The sequence below is a fragment of the Aphelocoma coerulescens genome, chromosome 1 (assembly GCF_041296385.1).
Source record: "Aphelocoma coerulescens isolate FSJ_1873_10779 chromosome 1, UR_Acoe_1.0, whole genome shotgun sequence".
Classification (NCBI taxonomy): domain Eukaryota; kingdom Metazoa; phylum Chordata; class Aves; order Passeriformes; family Corvidae; genus Aphelocoma; species Aphelocoma coerulescens.
In genome coordinates, this window is record NC_091013.1 from 94,006,728 (window position 1) to 94,019,451 (window position 12,724).

General features: G+C 52.3%; 1 protein-coding gene across 1 annotated transcript; it reads left to right on the forward strand.

Annotated features, from left to right (window-relative positions):
* Positions 1–327: 327 nt before the first annotated feature.
* NOP2 (NOP2 nucleolar protein) lies at positions 328–6,357 on the forward strand. Its single transcript, XM_069018780.1, has 16 exons — positions 328–498; positions 575–620; positions 696–793; positions 1,873–2,135; positions 2,422–2,465; positions 2,587–2,756; positions 3,534–3,733; positions 3,836–3,925; positions 4,005–4,092; positions 4,188–4,328; positions 4,496–4,635; positions 4,906–4,995; positions 5,263–5,385; positions 5,472–5,569; positions 5,667–5,797; positions 5,905–6,357. The coding sequence occupies exons 1-16, from the start codon at positions 393–395 to the stop codon at positions 6,159–6,161; spliced, it is 2,085 nt and encodes a 694-aa protein (XP_068874881.1). The 5' UTR covers positions 328–392; the 3' UTR covers positions 6,162–6,357.
* The last annotated feature ends 6,367 nt before the right edge of the window (positions 6,358–12,724 follow it).

Sequence of the window (12,724 nt, forward strand, 5' to 3'; positions counted from 1 at the left end):
TGGGCTCAGGAGTGGTGTCCCTACCCCTCGCACCGCTGTTGTGCTAGATGAGCTTTAAGCCCTCTTTTCCCCCCACCTTAGTCTCTGATTCTCTAATTTCTCTTTTCCCCCTTGTCTCTGCACCCTGCCTTTCACCACTGTCTGCCTTGGGCTGTTTAGCCCCTGCCCGCTGCCGGAGCCCGCTGCCGGAGCCCCTTGCAGCAGCCCTTCCCCGGCCCGCAGGCCCTGCGGAGGCGCTGCCGCCGTCCCGGGGTGGGCGGCCCGCGCCGCTGACGTTGCGGGCGGGGCCAATCAGCGATGGAGAGCGGCGGCGCGGGGCCGGGCGCGTGCGCCGGGGCGGCGGGGAGCGCGGCACGTGCGGCGGAGGAGCGCGGGGGTCCCGCGGCGCGGCCATGGGGCGGAAGCTCGACCCCACCAGGAAGGAGAAGCGCGGCCCCGGGCGCAAGGCCCGCAAGCAGCGCGGGGCCGAGGTGGAGCTGGCCCGCTTCCTGCCGCCAGGTAAGTGCGGCCTGGACCGGCCCGCGGCCGCCCCGCGGCGCCCGCGGCCGTCTGACCGCCGCGTGTCTTCCCGCAGAGCCGGAGACCGGCAAGAAGAAGCTCTCCAGTCACGGGAGAAAGAGGTGAGCCGGGCGGTTCGGCGGGCCGGGGTGTGCGGGCCGGGCCGGGGCTGATCGCCGCTTCCCCTCCCGATCCAGGGCTGCGAAGAGGCGACTGGGAGCGGGCAGCGGCCCGGCGGGGAGGAGGCCGCTCGGAGGAGGAGGAGGAGGAGGAGGAGGAGGGCGGGAGCCGACAGGTGAGTGGGAGCGGGGTCCGAACCGGGCTGACGGGCCCGCAGCCCCCCGGGCGCTGCCGCCACCGCCCTTCTGCGGCGTCGTTTCTAAGGCAAGGGACACGTGGAATTTCGTTATTTTGAATCACAGAATATCCGGAGTTGGAAGGGAGGCACAAGAATCCAGCTCCAGGCCCTGCACAGGACCACCCCAAGAGTCACACCATATTCCTGAGAGTGTCGTCCAAACTCTTCTTGAACTCTGTTAGGCTTGGTGCTGTGACCACTTCCTTGGAAACTTGTTCCAGTGCCCAACCACCTTCTGTGTGAAGAAGCTTTTTCTGGTATCCAACCTAAACTTCCCCTGACACAACTTCAGGCCATTCCCTCAGATCCTGTCACTGGTCACCACAGAGAAGAGATCAGTGACTGTCCCTTCTCTTCCCCTCATGAGGAACCTGTAGCCTGCAGTGAGCTCTGCCTTCAGTCTCCTCCAGACTGAACAGACCAAGTGACCTCAGCTGCTCCTTACAAGGCTTCCCCTCCTGACCCTTCATCATCTTGGCCCTCCTTAGGGTGCTCTCTAATAGATAATAACAATGAATTCTATCCGATTCCTGGTGGCTGCCATGCCAGGAGGCAGTGTTGTCTGAAGAACTAGTAAAAGATCTCTCTTCTGCATGTTAAATCTGTTCCTTACTTATCCTCTATTCACAGCAAGGTTGTTGCAGGCTGCTTTTGTAGCTGAGGCTTTTAAATCTCTGTGTTACATCTGGCATATCCCAGGAAGCTCTTGCAGTAGGAGGAAGGAAGGATAGACAAAGATTCGGGACAGAGGGTACCATAATATGTCAGAGCAAATACCCTAAGAATTTTGTGGCGGTGTTTTAATTTGGTAATTCTGCTTGGATCTCCTTAAAGGTCCCCTGGAGGAGAGGTGAGAATGTCCCCAGTACTTTATGAGATATAGAGAGCAAGCACTCCCTCTTTCTGGACAGGCAGCTCAGGACTAGGCCAAAGGCCTTTTTGTGTGACAATGGAAAAAGCAGAGCAGCCGCTTTTGGAAATAATGCCTAACCTTTAACCACTTCTTCTGCCTCTAGTTGAAGAGCAGGTGCCCCTACAGAAGGAGAAACGTGCTGTAAAGGCAGCAGGACAAACTGCCCGTGACCGGTCTGGCTTCAGTGATGGCAATTCCAAGTGTCTGGCTCCAGCCAAAGCCAAGAAAACCCAGCCTAAAGGAAACCACGTGGAATTATCCAGTGATGGTGAGGTGGAAGAGGGCATCTGGGAGATGGAGGAGGAAGATGGGAGCAGCGAGGAGATGGTGGATGATTATGGTGCCTCGTCTTCAGAGGAAGAAGAGGTAGGAACTTGCCCTTAATTACACAAGAAATACTTGATATTGTTGGCTGAAACGACCCTTCAGGGCTGGGGAAAAAGGATGGCTTTAGTGGCAGGGGGTGGTGAGGTGGTGGAGAATTTTCGCCTTCTTTCCTTCACAAGAACGATTTCAAGTTTAGCACTTGATTCATAACATTCAGTGCTTTTGTTTGTTGTCCCTTTTAAACAGAGCAAGTAAATTTCACAGATGGTGGGAAGTAAGGGGACAACTGTGGATGTTTTTTGATTAATCTTTTGTCTCTATTTAGCTGCTGCCTATTGAAAAAGCTGCCCTGAAGCAGAAGTCTGACAGGTGAGTTTGTAGAGCCTTTCCTGGATAGATGAGGAGCCTGTGTTGTTATTCTCCTGTCATTTTTGTCATCTAAGAAATGGTAGTTGTGAAGTGTCTCTGTGATCCCATCCTTTGTCCTTAGGGAAGGCCTCAGTGAAGATGACAGCGAAGAGGAAGAGGAGGAAGAGGAAGCAGAGGAGGCAAGCGAGCAGAAAATGGGACAGAAGGAAGAAGAAGGCCCAGATCTGCAGCTCAACCTGGATATAGAGGAACAATTTAAACTGCCAACTAGTGAAGAGATTGAGAAGGAGGATATCCTTTTTATCTGTGACATCCATAAGTCCTGTGCATGATGCAGCACGGGGCCTGGATACAACCAAAGAGCTTCACTTGGACTTTGTCATGCATATTGCTTAGCAAGAGTGTCTGTGCATGACAAGGTATTTTTAGCTGAGCTGTCCTAATAGATAGTGTATAATGCTGTGCTTCTGTATAGCACAGTTAGGAAATCTGTGACACCCTGTATGGGGCTTAGAACCTGTCCTGATTTCCTTTCTAGTCCTAAATACATATGGATGTCTCATTAAGTGGTTTGTTCCTCTCTACCCTAATTTTCCTGGTGGGTGCTTGTGTAACCCATTCCCAGAGTTTCTGATGACAGCAATTTTAGCATCCAAAGTGCTTGCTGCTGGACTTCGGTGATTTTAATATCCTGCCTCCCTTTTTACTCTCCCTCTGTACCCCTTGGTTGCCCTTGGGGGACTTCTAATCTCTTTTCTGCTGCAGGTAATGTTTTCAGTATTAAAAAACGTCTTCTGTTGTTTTGTTTTGTTTTTTTTTTTCCCTATTTTTCTCTGTTTATCTAAAGCAATTCTTTTAAACACCCTGTAGTTGTGCCTTGTGAACTTTTTTGTCCAGTTCCACCCTTTGAATCCTGCACGTGCTGAGCTCTGGTGAAAGCAGTATTCCAGCAGAGCCTTTCTGGCACGGGCAGCGTTGTGGCACGCGGGTCCCACACGGCTGATTGTACTCCTGAAGAGCCTCTGGGCGAGCTCCTTGCTGTTCATAGTTCCTTGACGGTGCTCCCACCTGCTGCGCCCCCTGACCTGCACGTCATTCACCAGCGCATCCAGGGCAACGTGGAGGTGCTGCAGGACTTTGCGGTGAAGCGGGAGGAGGGGCGCTCGCGGCAGGAATACCTCGCGCTGCTGCGCCGCGACATGGCCGCCTACTACTCCTACAGCGACTTCCTGCTCACCAAGCTCATGGACATCTTCCCGCTCCCTGAGGTGGGATCCTGCCCTGCCCACAGCTGTGCTGCCCCATGGAGGTTTGGCTGCCTCCCTGAGAATTCATTTTCATCTCTGTTCTCTGTCCTGTCTTCCATCCAGCTGATAAACTTCCTGGAGGCTAACGAGGTTCCCCGCCCTGTCACCATTCGCACCAACACACTGAAGACGCGGCGGCGAGACCTGGCACAGGTGAGCAGGGGCCAGTGGCTGTGTCCTGCACTGCCTGTCCCACGGAGCAGCGTCTCAGTCCCTTCTCCTTGTCTTGCAGGCTCTAATCAACCGTGGTGTGAATCTTGACCCCTTGGGGAAGTGGTCAAAAACGGGACTTGTTATTTATGACTCCACTGTGCCCATCGGTGAGATCACCTTTACCGTGCAGGGCTGAGCTCAGCTGCTCCTGTTTCCCTTTCTTTCATGTGTCATCTTCTTCTGTGCTGCCTTCCCTCCCCAGGTGCCACTCCAGAGTATCTGGCTGGACACTACATGCTGCAAGGAGCCTCCAGTCTTCTCCCCGTCATGGCACTGGCCCCACAGGAGAATGAGCGCATCCTGGATATGTGCTGTGCCCCAGGAGGCAAGACCAGCTACATAGGTACCACCCTGGAGTCTTGGGAGGGATGCTCTGTCAAGTGAGGAGTTTCCACTGCTCTGCACAGAAAGGGGGAATAGAGGGGGACTGAAAGGAGGGGATGGCTATCAGTGCAGACAAAAGCACAAGAGGTTTTCAGCCCCTTGCTGGTGTGTTTTGCCCTCTGGCAGCTCAGCTTATGAAGAACACAGGGATGATCCTGGCCAACGACAGCAGTGCCGAGCGGCTACGCAGCGTGGTAGGGAATTTGCACCGGCTGGGAGTCACCAATGCTGTCGTGAGTAACTGCGATGGACGCCAGTTCCCCAAGGTATGTTCCTGTTCACAGTGCTTACCTAGAGCTGCTGTGCTGTCCCTTCAGTGAAGCCGTGTTCTCCAAAGTCACCTGTCACAGGAGGATGAGCAGAGCTGCTGGGGGGAGTGTGTTTGTTTGTTATTTGATACAGAGGCAGGCAGGTGGACAGGGAGGAGGGAGGAGGGGTGTTTCCTGCCTTCCCAGTCTTCTGGTTCCCCTTCTAGTCTTGGCCTTGTGTTGAGTCCCCACCTGTAAGCATAATTCCACATGTAAATCTACCTGTAGGTGCTTGGAGGGTTCGACCGTGTCTTGCTTGATGCTCCTTGTAGCGGAACAGGCGTCATTTCCAAGGATCCTGCTGTCAAAACCAACAAGGTGGGTGACCAGTGCAGGCTGAAGTATGAGTCACGAGAGGAAGGACTTTGGGGCAGCTTTATTCTTGAGAGATACCTACAATACATTTTTCCTTTTCTTTCCTATTTTGTGTGTTGTACCAGGGCTAGTTTTTTGAGATTACTTTTACTGAAGACTCCAGACTTGTATATTATATGTGCTTTGCTCTCCTATCATCCCCTCATCCACAGCAGAGGCCTGGGGTGCTTCCCTGTGCCTGTGGCATCCTAACCTTTCTTTCTCTTTCAGGATGAGAAGGATATCGTGCGCTGTGCCCACCTGCAGAAGGAGCTGATTCTTAGCGCCATAGATTCAGTCAATGCTGCCTCAGAGACAGGGGGCTACATTGTCTACTGCACTTGCTCTGTCATGGTAAGTGCCTTCTACCATGATCTGCTGTGGTCATCTCCTCCTCAGGAGACAGTGAGTTTTGGATCCTAATGCTTAGCCTCTGGCAGGTGGAGGAGAATGAGTGGGTTGTGGATTATGCCCTGAAGAAACGCAACGTCCGTTTGGTGGCCACAGGCCTGGACTTCGGCAAGGAAGGCTTCACCAGGTGCGTGCCAGGTCACAAGCTGCACATGTGACTGCTCCTTGGTGGCCAGGTTTGAGCAGAGGTGTTGTATCACTCCTCCCTCCACTTCCTCCTGCAGGTTCAAGGACCGTCGCTTCCACCCGTCCCTCAAGTCCACGCGGCGTTTCTACCCCCACACGCACAATATGGATGGGTTCTTCATTGCCAAGCTCAAGAAATTCTCCAATGCCATCCCACAGGCACAGAAAGGTAACGTGGTGCTGGAGCTCAGCTGAGCTGGCTGGGCCTGCCCTCGCAGGCTGCTTCCCCCACAGAAGCCACGCGGGTTCTTCTCAAGCACCTTTCTCTCGTTTCAGATGAAGAGCCTGCTGCGGAAGCGGCAGCTCCGTCTGCTGTTCCCGATACCATCACGGAGCCTCCGCCAAAAAAGAAGAAACTTGAGGGATCAAAAGCTGACAAAGAGCAGAAGCTGCCACAACCTGCTTTGAAGAAGAAACGTTCATTGCAGGCACAGAGGAGACCCTTGAAGGCTGTCCGGCCTTCTCCCAGAATGATGCGGCCTAAAGTCCCTACCAGGAAGAAGAAGCATAGAGTGAAAGCGAATGGACAGTGAGAGGAACTGCTTTTCCAGGTGTTGGTCCCTTCCTTGGAGAGCAAAGGCTGCTGCTGCTCTGTGTGTACCCACCACTGCTGCTCTGTGCAGATCATCTCTGCAGCTCTGAGCACCTGGGACAGTGATAGCCCCCTTTGCTCCTTTCCCTCTGCATCAAGGACTGATGCACTGACCCATTAAAAGTTTTATACTCTTGCTCAAGTCTTGTCCTTTTCCCTTGGAACATGTAATACAGAATTCTGCTGTGTCCCTGTACTCCTTTGCAGCAGAAACCCCTTTCACTGCCAGCTGATGCTCTGGCATTTCTGGTGTCTGTCCTTATTCCCTACAACGGGGATGTTTGTGAAGCAGCAGTGGGAGCTGAAGTCCTTGCTGCCTGCATGAAGGCTGTATTGTGTGGAGCTGTCAGCTGAGTGCTTTGTCTGGGCAAGGCTTTAGCCCAGTGGTTCCCTAGTTCCCTGTTGTCACTTAGTTCACTCTTGTGACTGTCCCTGTTTCACCGTTTTTCTGGTCCCCAGCAGACTCTCAGTTCTTGGCCTCCCAGACTTGAGCAGGGATTTGCTGTTGGTTTGTGGAGCTGTACAGTCAAGTTCTTTCTCTGTTTACCCAGATGCAGCTGCTTCTCCTTAAGACATAGCAAGCAGTGGTCTGGGCTGTTTCTATTTAAATGTCTTGCTCTGCTACGTGTGAGGCTGCAGCTTTCCCACACAGCCAGGTGTGTCTGTGCCACCAGGCACAGACTGGTCAGCAGAAACTGAGCAAAACTGCTGTGGTGAGTGCCCAGGGAAACACAGAACTCACAGAACATGAAATACAAAAAATGCCTAATCCTGTTCTTGCTCCCTGGCCCATCAAACCTGGACTATGCTGGTGGATTGTCTGCCCACACTTTAGTGGGTCACTGGCAGCTGCTCCTCAGGCTTGTGGTCTGTCTGGTGCCAGGCTTTCAGACCTCTTTTCCTACTTAGGGGCTAGTCCAGCTTGCAGTTAGCTAATGGATCACCAGTGTGCATGCGTGCAGAGGAAATGACTGGGATTAGCTTAAGGCCAGGCCAGGACAGATGGTGGTAATCAGGAGCAGGGCTCAGCCACACAGGCACGCTGACCAGCAGCCAATCTCCGTGTGACTGGCTCCTTCTATTTATTCCTCTCTCCATTTCCCATGCTCAATTCTCCCTGATTTGATGCCTCCCTTTCTCCTCCTTCGATCCTTCCCTTCAACACCCCATAGTCAGTTTTGCTCCCATAATCTTCCTTAAAACATTGCATGATAAACTTTACACAGTCCTGCAGTTACCCTCAAACATCCCGTCACAGATCTGCTCTTTCCCACGCAGCCCATGATAATACTGCTTTTTTATCAGTTGTGACGTTTCTGGCTGAAGCTCTTCCAGGTTGCACTTGAGTGGTTCCTGTAATGGTTCAATCTCTCAGTGTCTCGGGAGTCCTGGTCTTTGTTACAGACCTTGTTATCTTCTGCTTCTTAGGGCTTATTGATCTGTGTGTTTTATTTATTATAACCCTGTTGGGGGCGGGGGGGTTGACTTTTTTGTGTTGAATAGCCATTAACCAAATATATTCATAGTTGAAAATTAACTTTTCCCCCATGCTTCCCTAGTGAATTAGGGCAGGGAGGAGCTTCTGAACATGACTATCTCACTCTGGGCTTGTGTGGTGAGGTCTGGATTGCTGGATATAGAGGCTCCAAGGGAAGCTTTTCGGTGCCTTTCAGAATAATTAAATGAATGCTGGGTGCAATAGGACCCAAGGGAAGGAATTTTTGCTTCAATACTGCATTTCTAGTGCCGCCCATCTGAATAAAGACTGTGAAACTGGGAAGTGTTCAGAGAGATCAAATACATCCTAAATTTTGGTGAGAGAAGCAGCAAGAGTACCTCAGTTTAAGCCCTGGGCCTGTCCTTTCGGGAGCAATGCTGATCTGTCCCACTGCCTGCTGAGGTCCCCATGTGAGTGTGCCACCTCAGCTTGAGAACCAGTTTATCCTGATAACCCCAGCAGCAGTTTTCCTGCTTGGAAACCAGCTTTCCTGGTTGGAATCCCAAGGTAACTGTGTGGTTTCTAGCAATCTCCAAAATACGATGGAAGTTCAGCCCTGAAATGCAGGAATAGCTGCTGCTTTAACTGTGTCAATAAAACTTCTCTCTTGCTGAGCATTGTTCCAATCGCTTGGCATGTCTGCAAACCTTTCGTTATAGCTGGGAAGAGATGGGAAATTTTCATCTCCCTTTGGTGGTTTGATCTCCTTCTGCTCTTGATTTCAGCCATAGTAGTTATTGCTGCTCAGAGAGATAATGTTGAGTGTGACATTGAAATGCCACTGTTGCGCTTCAGAAGCAGTACTGGGGATGCAGCAGCTGGGGGGACAAAGCTTGGTGGTTTCCTCTGCATTCTGGTACAAGGCTGTGGTCACATTAGGTTGGTGCTTGCAGCTGCCTGCTTACTCTGGGAATCTTTTGTTACCTGAAAGCTGAGATTTCTGGAAAATGTGACTGCTGGATCACCTTTCAGTACGTTCCTTTAATGTGTTTTAATATCTGAAAGCTGCTGATAACGTGGCTTGCAAGAGCTGAGACAGAGCAAAGCAAGAACTGAGGCAGAGCAAGGATTGAAAGCAGATCTGAGGGGTAAAAATGCTGTCATAGATTAAAAGCTGGTTGAGAGAAGTCGTGATATCTGTTCCGCTGTGCTGTGCCCAGTCCTTCTCCCTGAACTGAGAGTTTGTTGGAGAAGCCTTATCAGGGCACCATGAAGACAGCCAGCTGGCAGCTCCTGCCTTGCAGGCTCCAAAGAGCTGCCAGCTCCCCTCTGCACACCGGGAGGGAGAGGCAGGCACTGCGCTGCTGCACCCTTGGGGTGGTGCAGGAAGGAAAAGGAAGACTTCTGGGGACAATAGTGCATAATGGAAAGAGAAGAGACTCCAGCAGGGACGGGGGTTGGTCACTGATTCCAGTGATGTCATGTGCTGTAATGTCTGCTCGGGGCCAGGCATGCAGCCTCTGGTTGTATTGCCTCATGTCTGGCTGTATCCAGAGGAAGGATATCCCGCACTGCACGTTTCAGGGACGTGGGTATGAAATTTGGATCTCTGTGCACACACTACCTTGCACATAACACCCATAGATATGGACACTTTTGTAGGGGCTAAATCCACAAATGGCCCAAGTCCCATCAGTGGGTCTTGCTCCTCCAGGCTGTCCATCCCTGCTAGGGAGGACGTGGAGAGCTCCTGAGAAGGTCTCACCTGCCTGATGGAGTCAGTAGGGAAGTGCTGAGAAGGTAAGGTCCGTGAGGCCCTGGGCTGTAGTAGTGCCTAGAACTGCCTTCTCATGAACACCTGGCTCCAAAACTCCCTCCTGGACTGGTGGTTGTGTATTTTTACAAGAAAATCCATTCTCTCCTTTGCTGTTCGACAGGAACATTTCTGTGTGTTGTTAAGTGTGGCCATCACCCAGCCACAGGTGGCAGCTGCTCCTCTGCGCCAATTTCTCCACATTTGCACCCAAATCCAGGCAGCTGACTGGGCTGATGGCTTTGCTAGGCTCAAAACTTGTGTGTTCATTGCAACATCTTCCTCTGATTGTATTGAGTTGGATAGAAGCAATTTTAGGGGTTAGTTTCAGTGAAGAATCTTGGAAGTTGGAAGACTTGGAGAGTTTACACTGAAATATTTCAGCAGTGTGGTGCAAGGGAGAAGATACCACAGAGGTACTCAGAGGGAAGGAGAGCAGGGGTATAGACACACCAATGGGACCTATGCCTTACAAAAAGAGCCTCTGTGAAAGCTATGGAGCCGATTTGGACAGGTTTCACCTATGAAGCACCTTTGCAAGGAGGACGTGTTAGCTACCAAAAGGTTCTGAGATCTGGGAGAGGAGGAGCCCATGCAATGGATGTTACAGCTGGGCAAATGCAAAGGAGACAGGTGATTTTAACAGGGGGTTGCCACCTGGGGAACCTACCTTGATTTGCCCGTGGAGGACAGTGGTAGAGGCTTAATCTCTTTACTGTGCTGTCAGCAATTAGACACAGTGCCACACGAGTACCTGACCTGAACTACAGAGTTTGCACTGCCTGTTTTGTACAGGGTCAGAAAATGCAGGGCTTTTTTTTTGGCCTTAAAATCTGTGCAAGTAAGATAAATATCACCATGTTTGTGAATAAGTGTCTTCTCTTACATTGGCTACAGGTATGATTTTAAGCTGTAATGAGCAGCTCTGCATGTCAGCAGCTGCAGTCCAGCAGTGCCACTGTTGACCCTGAGCTGATAAACTGGGGGCAGGAGCTGTTGGAGGGTCTGGAGAAGTGTCAGTAGTTTGGTGAACCAAGAGGTGAAGATGAGGAGAAGGAGCTGCTGTGCTGCAGTGAGACTGAGGCCCAGAAGAGGAGTGCTGTGGTCCCCTGGTTTCTGCAGGAATAACTAGAATAAGTCGGCCTTTTGCCCCAGCCATCTTCTGCATCAATAGGAATCCTTTACCCCAGCAAGTATCCTAAGTAAGGGAAGTTAGAGAAAAAAGGAGGCTCTGTCCTCTCCAGGAGACAGCAGGAGTGTTGGTGGGAAGAGGTGCTGGAGGTCTGTAGCCCAGTCCCTGCTGTCCCGGCACGAGGTCACATCATTGGATTTGCATAGCTGAGCTCTGAGAACCACCACGGACGGAGATCCCACCACCTGCTCCAGTGCTGTGCTGGCCTCCCGGTAAGAAAAGCTTTTCCTGATGGATGGCAATGCTTTCCTCCACTGGCATTTCATTAATCAGCTCCACTTGCTGGGTTTCCCCAGCAGGACAGGAGCAGGCCAAGCAGAGCTTGGGAAAGCACTTGCTCCACGGTTTGTGGTGTTGCTCTTGCCTGTGCTCCTTGCTGGCTGCATGCAGCAGCAGATCCCTCCAGTCTGACCCTGCTCGCCCAGGTACAAGGGTGTGAGGGGTAAAACCAGGAGTATGTGAGGGGGGAGGATGCAGGCAGAAAGCACAGGCTGCCAGGCACACTGGCAGGCTGTGGCAGCGTGGGGGGCGGGTGACAGGACGTGGCAGCAGGAAGGAGGGAGTCAGCAGTGGCTAAAAGGTCACATGCTGGGAGGTTTCCGAGCTGGAGCTGTCACTGCTGCTTCAAAACAAGCTTCTTGACTGGGATCCCTCTTGTCCATCTTTCTCTTTTCCCTGTTTATTTGGTAGCATTGCTGCTGGGCACATTGCTCCCTACCAGCTGCTGTTGCAGTGCTGGTTTTTGGAAGATGGTGATCTCTTCTGCCCATGAGGAAAGCCTTCCTGCCCTCCTGTCCCTGGGAGAAAGCACTGCTGGCCACCGCTCAGCCTCTCCAGCCCAAAGGCAGAGCACAGGAACATCTGCTTGAGAAGAGGAAAAGCATTAAAAAGGAGGTGACAGACGAGGAAAGCTCACTTCTTTCCCAACCTAAGCCCATCTCAGAGGGACTGAAGTCCAGCTGAGTTCCAGTGGTCATGGGTGTGCTGGGGGGATGCAGACAGTTACTAGTGGGAGAGGAGGTATTATAAATGCAGCTGGGGGCTGCTGTGGGGAGCCTTGAGTGGTGGGCAGGACAGGGGAGACAGGCAGGCCACAGGATATAACTGATGCTGGACACAGCAAGGCAGGAGAGGGGAACAAATTTGATTTGGCCTGCTCCCAGGCCAGGAAGGCAGAAGAGTAATGGAGGGATGGAGGAGACTTGTAGCCCTAGAGGAGAAGCAGCAGGGAAGATTCAATAGGTAGACTCTCAGTCAAGACTCACAAAGCTGGCCATCCTCAGTGGAGCTGGGAAGTTCCTGGCAGTGTGAATTGAGCCATACCTTTGATCCCAAGGGAAGGGCTGTAGCACACTGCCCCACTGGAGCACGCCCAGCTCCTTCCACAGAGCTCAGTGTAGTGTGGTGCTGGGCATCTCTTTGAATTCAAACCCGCTGCTCGCTCACTCCTTGCTGATGGCTCGGCTGAGACCGCACTCGGCTCAGCTCCTTACTGGAAGTCCTGGGGGAACGGGCCAGGAGCACACAGACAGCAAGGGAACACAGGTGTCCACATCCATAAAATATTTATGTAGGGATTGATTTGTGCGCAGTCTCCTCACACCAGATAACGGGGTGAGGGGCGACGCCAGCGCTTTTTGCAAAATTCACCTGGGGTCGGGGTCAGGGGTAAGAGGGAATGACCTAAAGAAGGCTAAAATGAGGGACATGAAACAAGACCCGAGGCTGCTTTGTGAACAAGGAAGGAGGAAGCCACTTGCAAGCCAAGCATGACATCTGAGAGGCTGCCTCCACACAGCCTCCTCTGCCCGCTGGCTAGCCATTGTCCAGCGGCAGCTCCCCGTAGGCGGGCTGCTGGCCCAGCAAGGGCAGGGCTGTCCTGGCGGGCTCGAGCGAGGATAACGAGAGGGTTTGGGGGTGCAGAGGCAAAGTTATGCCCTCTTTAAGGGGAGGCAGCTCTGGGAAAGCACTAAATTCTATGCAAAAAATAATAAAATATTAAAAATTAGGAGGCAGAGGCACACTGTGTTGCGGCTGGGCTAGTTACGGGAATCGGTACCA